Consider the following 17,285-nt stretch of genomic DNA (forward strand, 5'->3'; position numbering starts at 1 on the left):
CGGCTTGAAAGCTGCAAATAAAGGATGGCAAAAGGAGAGGAGAACGCCGGCGAGCCATTCAAACCAGACCGTGAATCATGTGCTTGAAGCTGCGAGCAGATAAAAGGGGCCGGGGAATTTCTAATGAGGCGAGATTAGAAGGAGCCGGGCAGGGCGAGCCGAGGAATATGAATGAAGCTGCCTGCGCGTAACTCGATTTGCTGCGCAGACAAAAACCGCAGCCGCCCGGCAGCACCGCGCACGGTGCCGGTGCCTCCTGGGCCGAGATTAAACCGTGCTCAAAACCAGGGCGGAAAGTCAAAGCGAGAACCGAATCGGTTCACCGCCCTGCTCTGATTCACGCCTGCATCCGACCTGCAGGAATTAGCTGCAGGCAAATCTGTGCCAGATAAACTGGGGGGAGAAAAGTGGGGTTTGGCCCATTTGTCTCCATGGGGGCATTTCTGCCGGTGCCCGGGAGGGACGAGCGCACTCAGCAGGGCACCAAACAGGCTAACGAGGGCAGGGACAACTCCTCGTTAGGGAAATGCTAACGACCAAACTGCAGAAATTGCGTCCCAGACCTGCCCTGGGTCGGCTGCTCGTGCAGGGACAGTGGCAGGGGACAGCGGGGCCGCGCTGGGGCCACGCGGGCGCTTTTGGCCGGCGGAGCGATGAGTGCCAGCGCTTCTGCTGCACCACGCCAACACTGACCCAGAAAAATCCTCTTAAAAGCAGCTGACATTTCTTAACAGCGCTGCCTGCCCGAGCGAAGCTGACGGCGGAGTTTTGTCCCCGGGGACGACGTTGGGGAGGGGACCCAAAAGGCTCGCCAAAAACACAGCGGGGAGCCGAAAAGCGCGCCGCCCTGCAGGCTGGGGGACGAAGGGCCGTGCCACCTGCAGGCTTCAGGCAGCCCTCGAGCGGCTCGGTGCCACAAAGCCACCGCGAGCTGCGACATCCGTGCGGGCAGGGATGCCACCGATGTCCCAGCCAGGACACCGGCCTCGGACCGCGCATCGCCCGGAGGCCCCGCCGGGAAGGGACGCGGCCCGGGGACGCAGCACCGCTCGCTGCTTGACCCTCCTGGGAGCGCTGGTGGACAACAGCCTTATTTTGATCACATTGCCTGAGCAACGAGTGCCCTAATTATTATTATATACTGCTACTATTAGAGATAGGTCGTTGCAGCTGATGGTGCAGAGGATGAGGCTGGTGGCGGCCCTGCGGTGAGCACGAGCTGCAGCACCCTCGTCCCTCTGCCTCCCCCCAAGGGGAAGCACAAATGTGGCCCAACTGATGCATCTGGGTCTTCATCTCAGGCGGGGAGGAATATTCCTGTAAATCTTTTAATCATTTATGGTCACAAACAGCAGCGACAGCGGATTTAGAAGGGGAGAAGGGGAATAAACGGGAGGGAAAAAAAAGACTTCATGGCAAGCGATAGGCTTATTCAAATCAAATTAAGATGTACAGCTTGAAGTTGTTTGTCTACTCAGAGGGAAACTAAGCTTTAGGGAAACTGGGGTAAACCATTCTTACACCAGTTAGGGCTGGCTGCGGGTGGGACGGGGGCCCGGCGAAATCCCCAAGCGAGGGGTCCGGGCGCCGAGGACGAGTCCCAGCTGCCGACCAGGAGCTGTTCCTGCAGGTGCTGCTGCGTCCCCACCACCAGCCAGCCCCATCCTGCCCCCTCTGCCTGCTCCTGGGGACAGGGACAGACCTGGTCCCCAAAATCCCCACGCCAAGCCAGAGCATCGCCTCCGCGCCCGCCTCGCAGCATCCCTCCCGAAAATAAACATCCGCCCGCCCGGCGCGCTGCGTCACCATTTCCAAAGCGTTCCGAGCAAACAAAACAGCAAAATAAGGCAAACAAAGCAGGAACAGCCCCCCCCGAAAGGAAATTTCCAAGCACAAAACGGCGTTGTTGTAACTTTCAAATTATAAACAGGTTCAGTTAGGACCAAGCAAAGGGAACGGATGCACGGCGGCATCAAAAGCCAAGTCCCGCAGCCAGAAGGAAGAAAAAAAAAGGCAATAACCTCTTTTTTGGGCATTATCCCTGGCTCAGCCCCGTGCCGAGCAGGGGACCTGTGATGCTGCGGGACGGGAACAGCCGCGTGCCCAGGACCGAGGACTTTCTGCATCGCCTCCTCGTCCTGTTCCCTACCAATACCAGCTTTAAACAAATCGAGTGATTTATTTATTTTTTTCCTGCAGGTCTATAAAAATGTAGCCCTGGCCATTTTTACTGCATGAAGCGTATATATATCAAAACATACTGAGTATAAATATTCAAAGAAATATATCAGGGTGGGTCTTGAGATAGGCTCACGGGGCGTTCACCCCTCCGGGGGAGAGGAGGGACGGCCTGGGGCAGGCGTTGGAGCACTGCTGGGGGAAATTCGCCTGCACGTAATCAAAAGGACTTCAGAAAATGGTGCTGGGGCTCCTGAGTCACTCGGGAGGTTTCACCCGAAACGCTGGTGGCCGGGGGGACGTGGCGCCCACGAGCCACGTCCGTGTGTGTAACGATGAGCTGGCAGGGATCCGGGGTGTAATTGCCTTCTGCTCTGGGCAGGCGCATTTAAGGGGATTTTTAGAAATTACACCAGCCCTGGAGGACATTTAAGTAATTAGCCCCAGCTATCATTAAACGCGTTTTAAAATTCATCATGAGCTGTCCCGATATGAGCTGCAGGGACAATTAATGGCACTGGCTGGGCACAGCCCCCCAGGGACAGCACCCGCCCTCCCGGCGCAGGGACCGTCCCCGCGGCCCCCGGCTCCGACGCGTCCCCGATGTCCCCACGGGCTTGGGGCAGGAGCCGCAGCCAGGGCAGCACCTGGCTGCAGGGAGGGGACGCCGACCGACGGCACTGATCTACCCCAACACATTTTGGGGACTTCGGGGTCTTTTGGCGGTGATGAGAACCTTGGCTTGACTTGCATTGCCTTGAATTGCAGCGAGGGGTTTTGCCGAGTGCTGGAACAAACAGCAGCAGCAGCAACGCCGGACGATGCAACCAGAGCTGCCCTGGGCATGGGAGCACCGCGGCACGGCCCCGCTCTTTGTCACCACGATGGGGATGTCTGCTCGGCACGGGCAGCTTGCTCGCACGCCGGCAAGCGACTGCTTCGCACCGTGAAGGGGCTCACAAAAGGCTCCAACTGCACGGCCTGCCAGCAGAGAAGTAACTGCTCCGCACGCCCTGGCGATCCCATAACCCGCTAAAATGTAATCCCCTACGCCTAATTCTGCACAGTCCGCCCCGCCGGCGGTTGGTGAGCCGCGTGGTCGGCGCCGATGCCAGCTCCAGCGAATAACCACCATACCTGCCGGTCACAAAACATCCATCAACATTCTCAAATGTCTAAACACTCCCAAAAGCCCCCAGATCTCTAATCTCACCCCCAGGCTGCTGCGCAGCCCTCCTGAGGGCATGGGGGCTTTGATTTTTGGGGTACCCACGTAGCCCTGCCAACGTGTCCAGTGCGAGAACAACAAGGCCAGGTTTGCATGCCCCCAGCCCCATAACCTGGTCCAACCACTGCCCCATAACCACCGCCCCATTGAAACACCTCTCCCCACATCCACAGACCTTTTTTGCTACACCTGTTCGCAAAAGTCCCAAAATGAAGGTGATCGGGGGCCAGACAGCCCCCGGGCACAGTCTGGGGTACCCTGACCACGCGCACGGTTTGCGCCTGCACCCCCACAGTGCCAGCAGCCCCTGCACCTGGGCCGGGAGGGGTCCCCCAAACCAAACCAGTCTGTTGGTTTTCTTTAACCCTTTCCAGCTGGATAATACTGGGAGGAACGGCTTCAGGCCACGAGACACCTCCTCCCCTGCGTTACTTTACCGACAGAAATCAGGGCACCTGCTGGAAAAGCTCCTCACGTACGCGCCGGCACAGAACCGAAAACATCCCCAGGCACCGCAGCCGGAGCGCCGCTGCCCCGGCTAATCCACGGCAAATCTCTCACCCGGTGCGGCTTCGTCCCGCTCCGCAAACAAGCGCAGAACAAACCCGAGGCTCCTGTGAGCAGCCAGGAGACGTTTCCGCAGCAGGAATTTAGCTTTTTCCTACGGAAATCAAAATCCGAGCGTTTCATTCTTCCGCTACCTTTCTTTTCTAAATCCCGATCTCGGCGGACGCACGACGAACAGGAAAATTATCGTGGGGCTTCTGCACAGGGCAAAGAGAGAGATGGGAGCAAAGCGGCGGCTGGAAGTCGGGGTGCCCTCCCCGATAACGCCTCCATGTCACCGCAGCCAGGCAGGATCGCTCCCTCCAGCTCCGCCGCGCGTTTCAAGCATCCCCACGCAGCCAAGTTTCCACGCCGCAACCTCCCGACGGGCAGGCGCAGAAGCTCTAGCTTCGAGCAACTGCCTCTTCATTTATTAAAGAAGGAAAAAAAAAAAAACAAAAAAACAAAAAGGAGGAGGGGGGGAAACCCAAAGCGTTAATCGGAGCGTCGCCGCCGTGGCAGGGAAGGGACGCTGCGAGCGCCGCGATGGGGAGCACCCGATGCTAGAGCGGGGTGCCCAGGTTGCAGGGCCACGAGGGATGGGTGCTGCGGCGGTGCCGGGGCTCGGGTTGCATTTCCCAGAAGCGGGTGGCCCGCAGCAGCTAAAATTAGGAGAGGGCACCGGGAGCTCGCTCTGGTGCTGCACCGCTGCAGCTGCCGCCCACGAATAGTTCCTGCGGGGCGGCCCGAAAAGAGAGCAAGCCTCGTTAGGAAGATGAGACAGGCCCGGGAGCCCCGGAGCCGTCGGGGCTAAGATTGGGGTTGCACCAGGGATTTGGGTTGCACGTCGGGGTGATGTGAGCAGGAGCCGAAATCTGGCTGGTGGCGAGGAGGCGCACACCGGTGCCGTGCATCGTCCCCCCAACATCACGCACGGGGCTTTGCATCAGGAGCGACACGGGGCCAAAATCCAACATTTGGTGGTGGACACCTGGTGTTACGGGGGGCTTGTGCCCCACGTCGCTTTGCGGCACCCGAATTTTTAAACCTGGGTCCAACGCGGTACAGGGCGGCTGCGGCCGAGGCGCCCTGCGAGAAGCCAAGGGCAATGGGGAGCGGGGAGAGGATGGGATCCAGTTTCCAGACTCTGCTTTCTTGGTATGTAAGCTAACACTCGTGTTATTTAAAGCCGGAGTTTTAGCAGCGTTCAGCTACTGTTTGCGTGATCAGGATAAAAAATCGCAATCCTAATTCCTGGCCCCCCGGTGCCTATGGCAACTGGTATCCGTCTCCTTGGAAACTAATCTCGTGGTATTTGAACAATGTACCAAGGGCCTTTAATCTCCCAAACACTGTAAATCTTTATTCTAGCCTGCTCTCCTCCTACCCCGAGAGCCAACATAAAAAGCCTGTTGTTTTCCATGCAGTTACTGAGATCTAAACTCAGATTTTATATCACACAGCCACATGGATTTATTTTTTTTCCCCTTCCTTTTTTCCTCCTCATCAAAGGCAAATCCCGCGTGCGGGTGAAGGTGATGCCCCGTGCCTGGGGATGCAGAAACGAAACCCCCAAACCGAATCCCTCCCGACGAGGTCCCAGCCCCAGCACGTTTTCTGTTGCCCCATCCCACCCGCCGGTGACAAAACGCCGCGGCTCCTGCGCCCGGACACGAGCTGGGCTGCTTCAAGCCAGCGACGCACGAAATTGCAGCCGAAGCCTTCCCGTTGGGGCGGTGAATTTGGCGAGGTCTGCACCTTGTCCAGCTCCTCGGGGCTCAGCCCCGTTCCCCTTTTCTACCAGGAGCAGCCCCGGTGCCCGTCCCCATCCCTTGTCCCCATCCCAGCCCGCGGCCGTGCCCGCAGCGTGCTTGCTGCTCTTCCCGGGTAATTATCTCCACGCGAGGCGCGCTCGGGTAGAAGAGCCACTGCCTAATCTCATTACGGTTTAATTTTATCGCTGATATTTCAGCTCTCTGGTTATTGTTGTTTCAGTAGCGAGTATTCCCCCTGTTACAGGACGTGCTGCTTGCCACCCTGTGCCTGGCTCCGCTCCGCATAAATAAGCTCAATAATAACTAAAGAAATAGGCCTTCCGCGGGGATTAAAGGACGCTCGGGGCCCCGCAGCCCCCACACGCAACCGTCAGCGACACACAGGACATGGAAAAGCAATTTGGAGCCTGGGGGGTTAGCACCGACACACGGGAGCACACTGCTCCTAAATCCTGCTCCGTCCTTTTTTCCACTTATTTAAGGGGAAGACCCACAGAGGAGCTGACAGAGGAGCTGCGGGCGATGCTGAGCGTGCGCATCGGGATGGGAGCCCCGCTTCCCTCCCCAGCCCCAAAAACCACCGCCACACCAGCGATCCTGCCCTTACCTGGCGCTATCGGGGTGCCGCATCACCGCCGGCTCCGGGACACAAACAGCCCCGGGTGCGCGCGGCCCCCACCCAGCCCGGGCAGGAATCCAATTACCCTGCGCGTCCCATGCGGGCAGCAGGAGCAGCCGGGGACGCATCCGGCTCCCCTACACCCCAACATCACGGGCAGGACATCCCCGGGGGCCCTGGCGGCCGCAAAACCGCACGCCTCCGGGCCGGGACATCCCCACCGGTGCCACCTGTCCCCGCGGAGATCCGCCGGTGGCTGATGGCACATCCCAGTTCCTCCAGCACACATCCCAATTCCTCCAGCCGGCGCCCGGTGGGAGCCAGCCAGTCGGCTAAAAATTACTAGGGATGGGCAGACAGATGGACGGGGACAGGCAGACGCCCTGAGACGGCGATGACGCTGCTCCCAAATGATCGGCTCCTGGGCAATGCTGCTCCTCCCCGGGGCTACGAGGAAGCCTCAGAGAGAGCTGGGAGCCCAGCGAGGGCTGCCCCAGGCCGGAGGAGGCCAGGATGAGGCCCTAAAACGCAGCCGGGGCCTCTCCTGGATGCTTCCACGCGGAGTCACCACCAGGACAAGGTGACCTGGGCGCTACCACCCAGCCCTGGGGGACGCGGCGGATGCGGACGCTGACGTTTCTCCCACAAGCACCTCGCTCCCCACGAGGAGCTGTCCCCACATTACCCCATGTCCGTATCACCTCGGGGGACGCTGTCCCCGAGTGCACTCCCAGCCGGTTCAGCTCACTCATCCTGCAGAGGAACCCCCGTCCTTCCCACGGCGCCCGGACCGCCTTCAGGCTGGTTTAGCACGGCAAATCAGTGGCAGACGGGTCCCCCCATCAAGAGGAGCGAGGAGGGACTCCACAAAAAAAATTGCAAGAACTGATGAAAGGGGAAATGAAATCCCCCCCCTTGCCCAGCATGGGCTGGGGGTGCTGAGTATCACCCGAGCCCCGTCCCGAGCCCCCATGGAGCCTCAGCTCTGGCGGAAACACACACAGCCCCTGCTAAATTCCAGATTAATTCTAATTTCCATTGTGTTATGAAACACATTATCTGTTGAAACTAAGTCAACAGTTGTTTGCATTTACGTGTAAACACAGCGAATATTAGGAACGGGGCCAGCATGATATTTGCATACGAAATGCAGCCTGCACTGCCCTCTCTCCCTGGCTTTCTTCCATCCCTGCAGTTAAAGATATGGGGATGCACGGAGATCGTGAAACCCAAGACCAGAGCGGACCGAGAAGCGCAAACCGCTCTTCGCTCTTCCTATTTTTATTTTTGTGCAGCAGGAGGAAAACATCCCTTTAAAACTACATAATGCACCGACACGCACACCCCTTAATCTTGTACCCAAAACTAAACCGCCTCAAATTCTCACTGATATGCATATCTTATCGAGCCTGCTTTGCATACTGTATAAATATTTATTTGCTTTTAATCCTGCAAAAAGCAAACCTGCCTTATGGCACATTTCCCTTCCAAGCAGCGCTGCGATGGTTTAATCGGGTTGCCAGCACCCAGAGAAGTGGAAACCGAAGCAGCGTCTCCGATTCGGAGCCCCCCATGGGTGTGGGGATGACAAGGAAACGGTGCCGAGAGGCTCGGTTACCCACATTCAGGCCAGCACCAAGCATGGATCCCCACCCCAAACCCCTGGTGCCCACACACCACAAAACTTGTAGAAACCGATAAAAAATAAGAGTGTTTTCCCCATCCCCAGCATCCCTCTCTACAAGCAGGGCTCTGGGCTCACCTGCACTGACAGAGGGTATCTCCGGGCTATTCTGGGGTGAAACCCAGAGAAAAAAGGACAACCTACATATAAACAAGCCCGACCACATCTGCGTAAACCCGCGCCGGAGCCGTGACCACCCGAACGCCAGCCGTACCTTAATTACCTCCCGCCGCAGATGGATGGCGAGCAGCGCCTTCGCCCGCATCCGTCCCTGCTCCGCGGCGATCAAAGCATTCAAATCGGGCTCTGCGCCGCCTAAGACTCTGAATTAATTTCTTAATCGGTTCCCCTTAAATGGGCGGCAAGCAATTAGGCAATCGGAGCAGCTGCCTCCGGAGCAGGGCGCTGGAGAGCCCTCGACCTGCCGCGCGCGGCGGGGAAGCGCGGAGCAGCCTTGTGCTGGGAAGGTAAATATTTAAAGAGGCTGTAGTTGGGCTGTGCGCTGCCATACCTCCTCCTCCGAAACGTCTCCAGTGCCTGCCCTCTGCCCCGCGCCCAGCCCGAGCCAGGAGGAGTCCAAAAAGCTCATTAGAAGGTTTATTTGCTTATTAGTAGCAAAATCCCGGCGTGCCATCATCACACCGGCACGTTAAGCTCTTTGGGGGACCCGAGAGCGGGGCTCTCCATCACGACCAACCACGCAGGGAGGAACACGGGGACAAAGCTGGTCCAAACTACAGCCTAGGAACGAACACAAGCCGGCCACCCCAAGAACATTTCTCCCTGGGAACGGGGCTGTTGGGCCTTATTTTGCACCCCCTGCCCACCTCCTGACCTCCTCAGGAGAAGCAGCACACCGGGCTCACGGCTCCAAAGCGCACCCTGAACCAAGGGCACGAAGCCCGCCCCGAGCTCCCGGCCTCGCCACACAGGAGCTGAGCTCCTATGTAAGACCCCAAGGAGCTGCGGGATTTGCTGGGATGCTCACCCAGCTGAGACACGGCTCCTCTGGGTGCCGGTGCTACCTGGGCATCAGGCACCTGAGGCTTCAGAGCCCTTCCCGCACATCCTCGGAGCCTGCTCCATGCACCCCGGCTGACACGGAGCCGTGGGACGGGGACACCTCCAGGGCTTGTCCCAGCCCTCACCCCACAGCGGGAGGCAGAGGACTGGGGAGCTGCCATCGCCAGGGATTTCTCCCTCAGCCTCCACCCATGCAAGGCAAAACTCTTCGAAGCGGCAGCTCAGCTCTCCCCGCTCTCCTTCCAGCTCCTCAAAATACCAAGGGCAATAAAGAGAGATTTAAGCAGAAAGCAAAATCAATACCGAGAAGGAACGTTCTGGGCTTAAACGCCTTGTAACAGCGCTGGCTAAAAGCGGGTTAGCGCAGGGGAAAAAAAAAAAAGGAAGAAAAAGAAAAACGAGAAAGAAAAACCCTTCACAAGCCCGCAGCACATCAGTTGGAGAAGAGCTGCGTTTGCTGCAAGGCTTTGCACCGGCATCGCTGTGAGGTTCCAGGTGGGGAGTGTGCAGGGGCTTGGCACCCCCCGACCTGACCACGACCGAATAATTGTGGGGAGGAAGAGGAGGAGGAAGAGGAGGGAGCTGCTGGCACCCACGTCTTGGCTCCCACCTGTGCGACACCACCATGCACTCAACCACCTCCGTTCCACTTTGGGGGAAGGTTGGCCAGGGCAAGGAGGCTGGGGACAGACAGCCGTCCGTCTGTCCGTCCGGTGGTGCCGACGGGGAGCGTGTCCCGCCACCGCTCTCCACGCCCGCGGCCGGATCCCCGACGGCAGCGATTTCCCTTCCTGCTTGTCTGGTCCTGCAGCACCCGCGCCTCCGAAGGGCTCCGGCGGCCACCTGCCTGCCGTCCCCGGCAACCCGGAGCATCGTCGGCAGCGCCTCTCCCCAGCGGGGCCGGCCCGCACGTTAACGTTAATTATCGGGTTTAAAAATGAGAAAGGATGCCTACGTGCTCCCGTGCATCAGCGGCAACGCGGTAAAATCCCGGCTGTGTTAAAAATAGTCCTGCGCCGGCAGCCGCCCACAGAAGCCCCTTCGTGCTCGCGGCTCCATCCGACGGCTCCGTCGCACCGGGAGGTCGTCGAGCGCGAAAACACTCGTTTCGCCCCCAAAAAATCAACTGGGAACCAAAAAAATATTTATGCTCAACAGCAGAAGCAACACCTACGATGCTAAGCAATACCTACGATGCTAGGGGAGGAAGAACTGGGGAATAAGAAAATGAAAGGGCGGCGCGCCCACAAAACCAGCAGCTCGCTTTCAAGGAGCATTCTAGCACCGGGGTGTGTGAGGAGTGGAGGAAAGCAGCGGTGAAGTGGGGGAAACTTTTGCAGTGCTGCTGCGGCGCCGGAGCCGGCTTTTATCACGGCGTGCCTGGCGCACGCAGCCATTGATGGGCTGTATTTATGCAGGTGTAATTCCCACGGAGATAAAGACCTTGTTTTTCAACAAGCAGCAGCATCATACATAAATTACAATAGCAAACATCGGAAAACAAAGACGTTTTCAAGAGCGCGCGTAATCTGCGGAGCAGCAGCTTGGGAAAACCCGAGGAGGGATGCAGGGAGCTCGCCCACAGCCCAGAATAATCCCCCGGTCGCCAGTCCCATCATAAGGGAAATAAATACCTTTGGGCAGGTGGGAAAAAGCCAACTAACGCCGCCCTTCGCCCTTTTCCACCCCTGGCTCCAGCAAAGCGGCGCTGGGCACCGGACCCATCCAGAGCCGGGGGATGCACTGCACCAGTGTGGCCATCTCACGGGGCTCACGTGCTCCAGTTTTTGTAAAATGAAAGAAAATAAATAAATATAACCTGATGCTAATCCTAATGGTTTTAATAAATGTTTAATGTCTTGATAAAGGTCGCCCGCCTCCTGCTCTAGCCACACATTCGTATTAATAGCACATGGGCTGCTTGGTTTTAGCAGTGTTGTTTGGCCGGGGTTTCGGGTCGGGCACACTGCCGCACGGTGAGCGATGGCACGGGGCCAGCGTGGCCACCGGGCACCTGGCAAAACCTGCCCCAAACCCCTGCAGCAACACCCTGCTAATCCCTTGTTCCCACCCCTGTGGGGTTCTCAATGCAAACCGTGCTCAGCTCCTCCATCAGAGCTTTGTTTGGGGTGCCTGAATCTTCCTGGTGAGATGGGGGCAAGAACACCCGGCTGGAAGTCAGGGCGCAGTGCCCCCCTCGCGGGCTGGGTGGCTGTAATTTCATCCAGGGGCTTTCTAGGCATTTGTCCCCAGAAAGACGAGATGAAATTACAGCACAGCAATGGCCCGAAAGGGTGCAGAGCGATTTATTCTCGGTGATCCTCCTCTAATGGCGCTAATTTATAACCTTGTCAGGAGGCGCACGCAGGCTCCGGGCACCCGTACAGCTCCCTGCCCCCCCGGCCTCCCGCGGGCTGAGCATCCCCATCCCCAACCCCAACCCCAACCAGGATGTTTATTTAAGGCCCCAAACCCCAAAGGCTCTTTAAACAAGCAGAGTTCCTAACATATTTCGCCTCCGGAGGTTGCGGGAGCGCTTCCAGCGCCTGCGTGGGTGTCCCCCCCTCCCAAAACCCCTGTCGCTGCTCCCAGCCCTGAGTGGCCGCGATGCTGCCCCACGGGAGGAAGGACGACGGCGGGGGAAGAGCAGAGCTGCATGTCCACAGCTCCCACAGATGTGGTGGCATCTCGGGGGCATCCCTGCAGACCAGGCTGTGCCCACCCACCCCCAGAGCCCCGCACCCCCAGAGATGTCCCGGTGCACGAGCACATCTCCTTACAGTAAAACCGGAGGCTCCGGCTCAGGAAGGCGGCACCAGCACGCCTGGTTTTTGGGGGACTCGCTGATGACCCTCAAGGGAGTCTCCCCCCACAAGCCCATCCTGCTCCTATGGCAATCAGTTGTCACAGTCTGATTTAACTGTCCCCAGGCCGGTGAAGGGGAAGGAAGCCATAAGGAAAAGCCCTTTCTCCACCCCATTTCCACCACAAGGTGCGCGGCCCCAAATAGGTGACATCTCTCCGGCCCCACCAGCAGCAGCTCACCGAGGAGCTGCTGCCACTCCACGCAGCGCTTCAGCAGATGGCGGGTTGTAACATCGTTATATTTACCTAACGAGACTCCTTTATTGTATTTCTTGAACAATAAAGAGCGAGACAGAAGCCAATCCCTGGGCTTCAGCAGCCCCGGTGCCGAAAAGAACAAGGCAAAATGACGAGTGCCTGCAGGACTAAAACCCACCACTCCGGAGCTCACATTTACACACTGATTTAGGCAACAGGAAAACATGGGCAGCTCACAGGCACCAAAAAAGATTTGTGATTCGGCCTTTTGACCACGAGGCTCCACAGTGTGGGGGAGCAGAGCCATGGCCACAGTTCAGAGCGCGGCCTAGACTCGGGCCTGTGATGCGGTGGGCACACCGAAGGGCGCGATCCTCCACGCGAGGGCAAAACAACCACCTCTAAATTCTTCTGGTCATCATTTGAGAGAGGGAAAGCTCTGAGGTTTCTCTGCTTTTCCATTTTTTTTTGTCAGGGAAGGAGGAAGCCAAGGGCTCCTCAACCACTTATCTTTCAACCACACAACCCATGGTGCATCCCCTGCCCCAACCTGGCTGCACACCTCCTCGTCTCATTTAAAGGGATTTCTCCCCCACAAATTACACCATGAAGCTCCTGATTATTACGGGGCAGGCACTGCCTTTCTCCTGGAAGTGTGCAAATCCCTCACGTGTGTCATGGGGGGGGAGGTTTGTTCTCCAGGAACATCAATGCTCCCCCCCAGCTAAGCAGGAAGCGCAGCACCTGGCAGCAACCAGACTGCGAGAAAGTACAAGACATATTAAAAAAAAAAAAAAAAAGTTATGAAGCCTCCTTCCCACAGGATTTTCACCTCTGTCACCTTCAGACCGACCGAAGCTCCGGGGCACCTTCCCACCCCCTGCAGCTGCCCTGCTTCCCCGGCTCCAGGAGCAGATCTCAGATCCCTGATGCTCAGCCCCAGCTGCTGGGGTGGCTCAGCGAAGCACCAAACCCCTGTAGACCCCACACAGGACACCATCCACGCAAGGGACATCCATCTGTGTCCCTTTCAAGCTTCTGGAGCAAACAGTAGAGTAGCTCCCGAGAGGCTCTGAGCCTCCACGTGTGGGTTTGCTCCCTTTGATATTGCAGGTTTAGAGGAGATGAAGATGGAGGCACCTCATAATTCAAGGGAAAGGTGGAGATTAGCTTTGAGGAAGAAAGTCCTGGTAAAGGATGATTAGATTGCTGTGAATTTGCAAAGGCAGAGCAATAGTCTGTGCCGGTCTACTATTCATCTAGTTGAAGTTAATTCTCTTCTTAAAACAGCCATCACAGCACTGAGCAGAGACAAAGCCACAAAAGCCAGAAAATTCAAACAGAAGCTGTTTGGATATACAAATGTAAATCCCACCAAGGTGCAATCTGCTTTTAAGAAGGCAATTCTTGCACTGAGTGCTTTTCTTAATAACATTTACCCGATGGGGAAAGCCTTCCTGATGGTGTAGGTAAGCCCCCTGGAAATCACCATCAAAGCGTCTGAAAAGCGACGATTGGCAGCAGATCGTGAGCCAAGACCGCTCTGGAAACACAAGACCCTATAAAGGTCTTCCCACCTGCACTGCATGTAACACGGAACCTCCCCAGCTGATAAAGCTCCTCCGTGGGGTTGTCTCAGACCAGAGCCCCCCGCCAAGTCCCGGCACGCAGCCGGTGGGACCCAGCCTGGGGCCGCGGCTCCCGGTCGGACACAGCCGGTGGGGAGGTGGGACCTCGACCAGGCAGGGTTCCCAGCGCCGCTGAAAGCAAATTCGATCCATGGGGTCACGTTAAGCGGTGCAGAAGGAAGGATTAAACCTGCAGCCTCGCCCAAAACAATAAGCAAAAAACCCCAAACCCACAATCTGTAAGGTCTGCTTGAATCACAGCCACTGCGCAGCCTGGAGTCTCCCACAGCTTCTGACCAGACCAAGGGCTCCTAACCTCTTTTTAAAGATGATGTCTCGAGAGATTGAAATAAAACACACAGTGGAAAGTGAAAGGCTGCACCTGGGCAGAGCAATTTCTCTGGGAAACCTTGCCCTGGTCTGCAACAACCGCTCACCTCCTGAGAAATGGTCCTGCTTTCTGCCTCAAGCCCTGCTGCTCTGATGAACCTCCAGGTGGGAAGATCCAGGAGATACCAGGAGACCCTTCCATACAGCTTTCAGCTGGGAACTTGCCAATAAAGAAACTCTAAAAATACAAAATTTAGCTCCTGGTGGACATCTCCATCCTGGGAAGAGGCTCCCAGTAGGTCCTCTCCTTCCCGTCCTCAAGGGAAAGGCTTCTGGTGGTGCCACTCACACCTCAGTATCTGTGATGACCACCACCACCACGTCCACCACTACCACTATGACCACCACCAGCTACAACCTATGCTCCAGCAGCAAACGGAGCAAATGCATCCTCTGCCACGGGGACGGCTGGCACCAAGTCCTGTGCCCGCACCGCGGCTGGCAGGGAACGAGCCCGGGCCCCGTCGCCGTCCCTCCGCATTCCTCCACCGAGCCTGACCGCCAGGGTGCAGCCGATGAAATTCCCAGAGGAAGTACAGGGCATTGATAATTGCCTAAAAAAATCCCAGCTATTTCCTGTGGGAACAGCAGATGGGAATCCCCCATTAGCTCCAACAGCAGGAGATCACTCCAACCACTGTTATGGTCTGGGGTTTTGGGGTTTGGGTTTTTTTTTCCCTTCGTTTCAGCCGAGCACTGCTCGATTGAGAGGTGGCGCCGTCCATGCAGGTGCCGGTGCAGGACAGCCCAGCCTGTCCTCTGGGTGCTGGGAGATGGAAACAGCCTAAAAACGGGCCCTTCTTGCATCGTGTGAGGTCCTGCAAGTTGCCTCCCCGTGCCAGGCTGCCAGGACAGCGAGCAAGGGCAAGGCGTCCCTCACGCCGGGCTTGTAGGGCAAGTTGCTAAATACGTCCCTGAGCAGGTTCCTTCCCTCCTCTCCAGCTTCTCATTAGCAAACCCAAAGGCGCCGGGGACCTTCGCGCCTCTCCTCCCCGGCACGAGCGGCGCGGGAGAAGAAGCACAAATGTGGGGTTGCTTTCGGGATCAGACCCGGGAGCAGCACCAGGCTTGAAGCGAAGCGGCGATGCATGGGCAGAGATGCATGGTGGCACCCGGACCTGCCCAGGACAGCCCCATGCCCCTTATCGGGGGGTTTCTTCCCCCACCCAGGACACAGACTGGGGGGTGTGGGAAGTGCCCGGCGTTCCTGGTGTCCCCTTTTCCCATGCTGGTTCCCGAAGGCCAGCATGAGCCCAGAAGGCGTACCAGCCCCGCCGCAGCGCCAGCACCCCACAGACACACGAAACCCCTCCAGGAGGGCCAGCACGGGCAGGCAGCACGTCCCCAGGGGTGCGTGTCCTGTCTGGCACCTTCCTGGGCGTCCCCTTGGGGCCGCAGCACCCAGTGGGACCCGGGTGGCCACTGAGGCAGCGTCAGCAGGGAAGAAGGGAGAGGTGCAGGAGCGGGCGCGGTATCTCGGTGGCACAAACAGGCATGCAAGGGTTCTGTGCTCCGGCATGGGACCCGGGGGACACACCGAGCTGCTTCGATGCCCGCGGCAGCTGGAGAGCTCCAGTTGGACACGGGCAGCCCACGCATCGCCTCTTCATTCAGGGATCGAGCGCTGCGGTGGTTTTCACAGAAGCACGAAATTCTCCCGGCTCGGACAGGTGATGGATCCTCCGGTGAGGATCTACGGAGCCGGGACCCTGCCGAACCGACGGCGCTCACATCGCGGGGTCCTCCTCCGGCTGCAGCCCCTCTGCAGGACCGCAGGGAGCAGCCACCCCGCAGCGGGGGCTCCCAGCACGAGAGGCTCCGCACCGACATCCCCACCCGTCCGGAGCTCAACAAGGGTGCGACCGATCCCGAGCATCCCCGGCTTCGTGGGGCGACCCTCGGCCGCGAACACCCGGGATTACCTGCAACGCACCGCCGGGTCCGGGGCTCGCTCCAGCGCGACGCGGTAATGGGATCGCTCCGATTTGCGGCTTATCCTGGATCAACCCACCGCCACCAGCCCCGCGCGCTGGAAGGACAAGGGCAGCGGCTCCCCGGGGAGGAACTTTCTCCCCATCGCACCGGTGGCTGTCCCCATCCCTGTCGCCATCCCCATGCACGGCAAGAGCCCGGCACGGCCCGGGGACCCGCAGAGGAGCTCTGGTCCCCAGCTCTGGTCCCTGGGTTGGTCCCTAGGTGTGTCCCCAGGTCTGGTCCTTAGGTTTGTCCCCAGGTCGGGTCCCCCAGGTCGGGTCCCCAGGTCGGGTCCCAGGTTTGTCCCCAGCTCTCTCCCCAGGGCTGGTCCCCCAGCTCCGTCCCCAGGTGCCGGGGCTCCCCCAGCCCACCCCCGCCGCCTTTCCACCCCCTCCACCCCCCCCAGCCCTCCCCAGACGCCCCCCAAAATCGATCCCCGACCCCCCGCACCCCCCATCCCCGTCGCCCCCCAGCCCCCCTCAGGGGAGGGGCGGCCGGGGAAGGGCCCAAACTTTCGCTCACCGCGCTCCGGCCTCCCCGGGCGGCTCCGGGCGGGGGCGGGCGGCGGGGCCGGGCCGGGCCGTGCCGAGCCGGGGCAGGGGCCGGGGCCGGGGCCGGGGCCGGGCCGGGGCAGAGCCGCCTCCCGCCGCCCGCCTCCCGCCGCCTCCTCCCCTCGGGCGGGGCCGGGCCGGGCCGGGCCGGGCCGAGGCCGGGGCCGGGGCCGGGGCCGGGGCCGGGCCGGGGCCGGGCCGGGCCGGGGCGGGCAGGGCGCCCTGCTCGGGCGCGGAGAGCTCTTTGTTCTGTAATCCCAGTAAGAGTGCCAGCCATTCGCCCCGCCGCTAATCCCAGCCCCGCGCAACAGCAGCATCCATTGGCTGCCATTTACATACGGGATTAACCAGCCCGCAGACCGGCCGGGGGAGGGGACCCGAGCCGTGCCGAGCCGCGCCGTGCTGTGCCGAGCCGTGCCTGAGCCACCCGCCGGGCTGGGGATGGCGGGGGCGCGGTGGGTGGCTCTGCTCGGCACGGCTCGGCTCGGCTCGGCTCGGCTCGGCACCGGCCGTGCCCGCAGAGCGCTGCGGGGAGCCGCGGGCAGGGCGCGGGTGGCAGCGGGGCCGATCCCCGGGTGCCTGTCGCCACCTGTTGGTGCCGGCACGGCTCGGCGCGGCTCGGCACG

The 17,285-nt window shown here is 59.4% G+C and overlaps 1 protein-coding gene across 11 annotated transcripts in view; it reads right to left on the reverse strand.

Annotated features, from left to right (window-relative positions):
• The window catches only part of GTF2IRD1 (GTF2I repeat domain containing 1), a 58,196-nt gene extending 41,478 nt beyond the window's left edge, over positions 1-16,718 (reverse strand). For 4 of the 11 annotated variants that reach the window (XM_040532911.1, XM_040532909.1, XM_040532910.1 and 1 more), the window contains exon 1: positions 16,631-16,718. Coding sequence is in view for 4 of the 11 variants with exons in the window: in XM_040532902.1 (XP_040388836.1) it covers positions 8,245-8,295 (51 nt within the window). In the remaining 7 variants the exon portion in view is untranslated. Of the gene's footprint in view, positions 1-4,107; positions 4,358-6,334; positions 6,355-8,244; positions 8,416-16,056; positions 16,233-16,630 lie in introns of those variants that run through there. The other 7 variants (XM_040532902.1, XM_040532900.1, XM_040532907.1 and 4 more) reach the window with 6 other exon arrangements.
• Between the last annotated feature and the right edge of the window lie 567 nt (positions 16,719-17,285).

Source organism: Cygnus olor, chromosome 20, assembly GCF_009769625.2.
Source record: "Cygnus olor isolate bCygOlo1 chromosome 20, bCygOlo1.pri.v2, whole genome shotgun sequence".
Taxonomy (NCBI): domain Eukaryota; kingdom Metazoa; phylum Chordata; class Aves; order Anseriformes; family Anatidae; genus Cygnus; species Cygnus olor.